The sequence below is a fragment of the Megachile rotundata genome, chromosome 6, assembly GCF_050947335.1.
Source record: "Megachile rotundata isolate GNS110a chromosome 6, iyMegRotu1, whole genome shotgun sequence".
NCBI classification, from domain to species: Eukaryota; Metazoa; Arthropoda; class Insecta; order Hymenoptera; family Megachilidae; genus Megachile; species Megachile rotundata.
Genome location: NC_134988.1, coordinates 2,903,472 through 2,910,335, shown reverse-complemented (window position 1 = coordinate 2,910,335; position 6,864 = coordinate 2,903,472). Strand labels below are relative to the sequence as shown.

Sequence of the window (6,864 nt, the reverse complement as noted above, 5' to 3'; positions counted from 1 at the left end):
TAGTACCTGGACGCCTGTCTAGAGCAGGAGTTAGGGATACTTGGGAATTCCGGAAGGAGAATATGGTGAAAATACCAGGAATACTGCTTAGGACCGACCGTCCTTCGGTCCAGAAAGAACAGAGCATCTTCTGGACGCCTATAATTTAATACAAGAGAGTACAGAAGAATATTTCAGGTCGTCTGATCAGTATGGAGAGTCCAACGGTAATACTTGGTCACCAGTTGAACAGAAAAAAAGAGGATTAGTCGTGGACGCCTGATTAAGTATTCAATACTGGACAGTATATTGCAGCATTTACCAACTAAAAATTTTCGCTATTTTGGCAACTCTCCATATTTGGATTAAAGTCAAGTTTTGCAACAGGTTTTGTTTAAGAAAAAGATGCATTTGCGAGGAAGACCTATAATAATTCAAAGATTTTATCCATATTTCTTATATTTTCCACATTAACCGATGGTCGATAATTCCGAAAACGTTCATGTTATAAATTAAATGTAATTTTAAATATCGATTCCATTTTAAATAAAAATTATGTCCAAGAAACGTCCTGTTCGTACTTCCAAAATGAAGAATCTTTTTTAAACATATTTTTACTTTTTCCACATAGATTGACATTCAATGTTGTAGTAACGTTTATTTTAATGTACAATATTGTTAATTTAATTGAATCCTACAAACGAGTCTAAATTGGACCTACTGTTTAACCCCTTAACGCACAGTTTTTTTTTAAAAAATCGGGGAAAAAAATCAATTTTTATATACTGCGGTTTTGTTCCATGGAAAAAGGCTATATTTTATTCTTGAATAAATAAGTGTTATAGCTTACAATCCCATGTAAATAATAAATATCAATAAAACAATTCTTTTTCTTTGCTTTCACATTGTTATTTTCAATTCTCGATTATATTCGAGTGTGAAAAATTATAAAAGCATAAAATACAACGCCGCTCGAATTATCTCGAGTGTGCGCAGTTTAGCTTGTTTAGCGCGCTCGAATTAACTCGAGCGTACAAGTTAAGGGGTTAATTTTTTGTTACGTTCAACGAGATTTTAAATGTCTGTTTCTCTTATTTGGATCTAGTTTTACTTCATTCAATGGCTACAGATATTATAAGACTATGCATACCTTTGTTCACGAGAACTTATAGATTTTGGGGTCCGAATACCCTAGAGCAGTGCTCGAATTTAGTTGCACTTTTCGGGCCGATTTCGGGGTAGACGCCTACCGTGCCCTCACTCCCGCGCTAGACTGTCCACGTGACGCCGTGTGCCAGGGACGTCGTACGATAGATTTGTCGGGATCCATCCGTGATTAAAAATCTTACACTGTTGATAATTATTATTTTTACAGTTTATTAAAGTTATTAATACTATGTTTACATCTATAAACATCTTCTATATATACATATAATAACAATAATACATGTTATAATAATTACAATTTTGTCAATAGTTTTCCATATCACCCAAGAGGTACTATTGTTGATGCGTTTTTTTAAAGTGGTTTCCCCTATAGGCTTATTCCACTAAATAATTAGAACGCAGTGACTTAGTAGGAAAGTAGAAATCGAAAATATTTTAATTTTCCTTCGATCTTCTGGGTGATTTGGACTTTTCTGCCGAGTCACTGTCGTTTTTCTTATTTAGTGGAATAGGCCTATAGGGAAAACCAATTAAAAAAAACGCATCAACAGTAGTACCTCTTGGGTGATGTGGAAAACTATTGACAAAATTGTAATTATTATAACATGTATTATGGTTATTATATGTATATATAAAAGATGTTTGTAGATGTAAACATAGTATTAATAACTTTAATAATCTGTAAAAATAATAATTATTAACAGTGCAAGCAAAATTTTTAATCACGGATGGATCGCGACAAATCTATCGTACGACTCCTCTGGCACACAGCGTCACGTGGGCAGTCTAGCGCGGAAGTGGGGGCACGGTAGGCGTCTACTCCGAAATCGGTCCGAAAAGTGCAACTAAATCCGAGCACTGCCCTAGAGTAAGACTGAATAGATAGTAGAAAGTAGCAATATCAACAGCGCTATTTATTTTAACTATTTATCTTTTAAAATATCAAATTGTTTGTATGACATGATCGTCTATTTATTGTTTGGTTGGCAGCCTTTAATAGTATCTCAACGATGGTATAATTAGTACGTCGATTGAAATCATGTTATGTAATTGTATTTAAGCAATCTACTGTTATATAAACTGTTAAATAAAGCAGATGACGTTTCCGAGTCACAGACTGATATTCGCTTAAAAATAAAAAAATACATAGTCTTGTTATATTTGCAACCACTGGTACATTTTGCCCTAGCTTTGCGCCATACAGCGCCATTAGTGAATAAAATTAAACACATTGTTGACATTTGTTATTTTAAACAAAGAGCACATTTCACATGCTTTTTACTACATAAAGTTCGTACAAATGGTTGTTATGAGAATTTGAAGGTGCCATAGATAATGTTACTGTATTAAGAAGTAATAGAAGAACTGAGATGATAGAGAGGCATATAAAATAATTGTATCATATTTCGTAAACCTTTTTACAACAACGCATTTTATTTACGAAATTTTCATTGAATGCACAGTGAAATTTGTGTTTCTGTCACCGCCTTCTATTATACTTCAATTTATAGCATTTTTCATAAATTAAGTCTTTTTATCCACGATAAGAACTCGCAAATGTTAATAATTACGTTTATGAGAATTTAAGACAATGGAGTCAGACAAAAAGAAATGAGAGGATGAAAAAGTGAATTAGAATTACGGAGCTTCAAGCATGTATGATCTAATTAAGATCGGTCAAATCGAACTGATTTTAATATTATATAAAATAATTTATTTCAGTTCATCTAACACAAAGATTTAATTAGATAGTCAGTTCTAAGGCAATTTACAACTAACACACTTAATTTTAGAGGTTTCTCAGATAGGCATGCACATTCGTAAACCATACTGAGATTGAATCTGCACATAACAGAGTGCATGCATAGATCAGTAAATGACTGTTCTATTTCATTTGAAGGGTATTGAAGACATTTTCGCATTAGTTATGAGATAACTTGATTTAATAATGATGGGATAGGCAGTTCGCAGAAGAATGCGTACGGCTGATTGCAGGCTAGATCGTCCATTCCGCCTTCCTTTAAAATTGCACCACAATGTTGTATGTTACGCCAATTATCTGGCTGTCCATTCCACTTATCACTCCATGTGCTGAAGCCAGTTTTCGCTAGCGAGTCCCCGAATACTGTAGTCCAATCATTCTCTGCGAATAGATCATGTATACCTAACAAGGCTTCATCGTTAAGTGAGGAACCCTTTATCGGGCCCGTTCGATTAAATATATCCATTAGTACCTGGAAAAAAGAATAAAGGATTAATATAGGTTCGAGTGAAGATAATACTATCGACGTACTTTTCATCATATATCATTCAATTAATAGATGACATTTGAGGAACGCTAATACTGTGTTTTTAATAGTTCAAAGAGCATAAATGTAGATTACTAGTAACACAATGAATCCAAATTTAATAGAACATCAAATAAAACACGACTTTCCCTATCGGATATTACGACTGAAATCGAACTGCAAAGTGAACCTATTACAGAAAACAGACTAAAAATAACTTTATATTTTATGCTTCAACCGTTACTTTGTAACAGCTGATAAACATAAATGTTTTTTATATTAGTTTCTTATTCCTAGACACTTTTCCCTTTTAAAGTAACGATAATTTTGAAAATACAAATTTCTTCATTTAAACGTTTCCGGATGTATCACGTTTAAGGTTACACGAGAATCATAGTGTTATAGGTCATTGCATCGATCTTGACCTCGTGATCATGATAATACAAGAATATAATCCCATTTTAAAAACATTGCTCAATTTAAAACATTGGGAAAAAGATTTTGCGTATCTTAATATTTGTTTTATTTAACATAACATTTGCTACTTAAAAATGTAAAACTTCTAAAGTATACAAATTTGGAAATGTGGAACTCCAACCATTTAAAAGTTTCGAAATATTTAAAATAAATATCAGATTAGAAATTTTCAAACTTGTTATTTTTAAAGTTTAAAAATCTTAAAGCTTGTAATTTTCAAAATTTCTGAATTTCTGAGTGTGTATATTTTGCCAACTGTTTTTTGGTGTTTAAACATGTAAACATTTTTTAAATAACTCCCACTTGAATATGTTTACATTTTAAACTTTGTAGGATCAGTAATTAGAAAAGTTTTGTGTTTTTAAATTTGAAAATTTTTTAATTTCGCAGTTTGAATTATAAAATTAGAAGTTTAAAAAACTTTTAGATGTTAAAGTTTGTTATTTTAAAAATTTGAAAATTTTTGAACCTCAGTAATGTTTATGCAACACAAAAATAAGAGAACCAGAAAATATTTTGATTATCATTAAAGAATCTGGGCATTTAAGCGTTAATAGTAGGTCAGTATCATTTTTTACGCCTTACAGAATATTATCTACGCAAGTACACTGATAGTTTGAGCTTTTAAGAGGTTAATGAAAAACTTCAGTAACGAATTAAAAGAAAGGAACTTCAGGGGAATATCAAGAGCAATATACTATCAAAGATAAAACATAATTATTATTAATTATTATAAGTGATTTAATCTTTACGTTAATTTGAACTCTTCTTTAATCTACTAATATCAAATTTGAAAGTCGATGTTATTTTAAAGTTTTTAGGTGTAGTTATTGTGCATAGTTAATAATTGTCGCATGTAAGAATTTGACGACATACTTTTTCCTGGGAAGGCCAGTTTCATACGTTCTATTTGTGACAAAGCGTAACTAATTTATTTTGTTTATATTTAATTTTCAATTTCAGAAAATTAATACTTGTAGGTCAAAAAAGAAATCAAGTTAATGAAATGGTAAGCTTATTTGTAAGATTCAATGAAGTTTATTCTAATATTTTTGTAAAATTAGTTTTATTTTTCTTAATATGTCTCTATATTTTAGTATTTAATTCAATTGAACGCTTTAATTCCCTATTAATCTTGGTATATGAACTATAAATTGATTGTAAATTTTCAGCTATATTCAAACGAAATATAATTATCACATATTATACTTTACAGTAATAAAGTACTATTTTTAATATATCGTAATATAAAGAGCACGATTATCGTTTGACGTTAACTGTGAATTTTAAAGGCTAATTTAGTATACAGCACCTTTTGGAATGCTAATGGAATGATTGATACATCAAAACCTTTTTTATCTGCTGTTTTACATGATCGTGAAATGTGTGTAAAAATTTTTAGAATATTTTTCGAGTAATACATAAATACATGATAAACAGATAATTTTATAATTCTTTTTTATAAGTCCATTACCAAAAAATACAGGTAAACTTACACGCTCTTCCGCAACAGAATTGATGATTGCCAAATGGCCACCTTCTTCAATACAAATTCTTCGCGCCTCGTTCCAAGTCCGTGCTCTGGTGTGAAGTTTATGCGCGCCGATTCCGAGTGTGTAATAATAATCATCGCGTAAAGGAGTGTCATGAGACTTTGAGTGAGTCAACCCGTACAACTGATCATTCTGATTGGGATAATTCTGTTTGGATAAATTTGGAGCACAATTCCGCTCATTTTGAACCTCGACAGCCTCAAATTTTTCCAATGAACTGTTCGGCATCGACAAAATTTCTTCAAAACCAATTGACAGGATAATGCAGTTAAACAAGAAACTAAACGTTGACATCTTCTTCATTGCGTCTGTCCGTTCGATCGAATCTTCGGACTTGTTACAGCGATTTGAGTGGTACTGTATTTTACTTATAACTGTCGATTATTATAAAGCGGTACTGCTTAGTACAAATGTCCCCACCATCGATCGTCGTTACTATGTGTACAGAAATTTGATTTGTTGCTATAGTACATGTAGCAATTGCAAAGATTGTCTCAATTACTTAATTACTCATACACTAAATTATCGATATAATAAATACATACACAAACAAGTATGAACAACGCTTTTGTAATTAAATATAATTATTAACATTAATTTGAATAAAATTCAAAACAATAAAGAATTTTTATGTGTTATAATATTGTAAATATTTATGAAAAAATGCGCATTATATTTTTGATGATTTTAAAAAAAGCTTTTATTCTAAAATCTTAAGAAATGCTTACCGAACTGTTTCGCGTAAGTCGATTGTGAGAGAAATTATTTAATTTTTAAAGCATTTATTAAAATTATTTATTAGTTGATCACTATGTAAGATTGTTTCATGAAAAATGAAGGACTAAGTTACATTTATTTCTTATGTAAATATGGATAATATGGAGATGAACATGTCAAAATATAAATTTTTACCTAAATTCTTGTAAAAATTTGTACATATATAAAGGAATGTGAGTCCCACTTCAGTATTACGATAAAATTAAAATTTAAGGAATTATATAAAATATTTTGATATGTAGCTTCATTTTAGAGAAAATGAGGAAAAATTTGATGATTCTTCGGAATATACGTAAAATTATTGATTATTATTGCGGGGAAACGATCTAATGAAGTATTTATGTTTCGATGATAACACTTATAAGGGGACTTTACTTTAAGATACCCCTTGACCTTTCTTATTTTCATTGCATATTGTACTGTTCGATCTCCTGTATGATCTGAGTTTTTATACTTCAAATTTGAATACTAGTGACTGGAATTTAAATTTGGCAGAAATGAGCTTTATTATGTGTGGTTTTTCCATATTTTGTTTTTTCGCTAGTTAACTTATTAAAATAGATTTTTAATTTGATATTTTTGCACAATGAAAGTATACTTATTGTTAGCTGATATTGATATTA

The 6,864-nt window shown here is 30.5% G+C and overlaps 1 protein-coding gene and 1 long non-coding RNA gene across 2 annotated transcripts; one reads left to right on the top strand and one right to left on the bottom strand.

Annotated features, from left to right (window-relative positions):
* Positions 1-611: 611 nt before the first annotated feature.
* Positions 612-5,848, bottom strand: LOC100875845 (hemolymph lipopolysaccharide-binding protein). The gene is made up of 2 exons (XM_003708203.3): positions 5,408-5,848; positions 612-3,380 (listed from the first exon to the last, which is right to left on the bottom strand). The coding sequence occupies exons 1-2, from the start codon at positions 5,765-5,767 to the stop codon at positions 3,072-3,074; spliced, it is 669 nt and encodes a 222-aa protein (XP_003708251.1). The 5' UTR covers positions 5,768-5,848; the 3' UTR covers positions 612-3,071.
* On the top strand, positions 3,320-5,411 carry LOC105664093 (uncharacterized). Its single transcript, XR_001097375.2, has 3 exons — positions 3,320-3,409; positions 4,875-4,920; positions 5,084-5,411. It is a non-coding gene; the product is annotated as an uncharacterized LOC105664093 (long non-coding RNA).
* Positions 5,849-6,864: the final 1,016 nt, after the last annotated feature.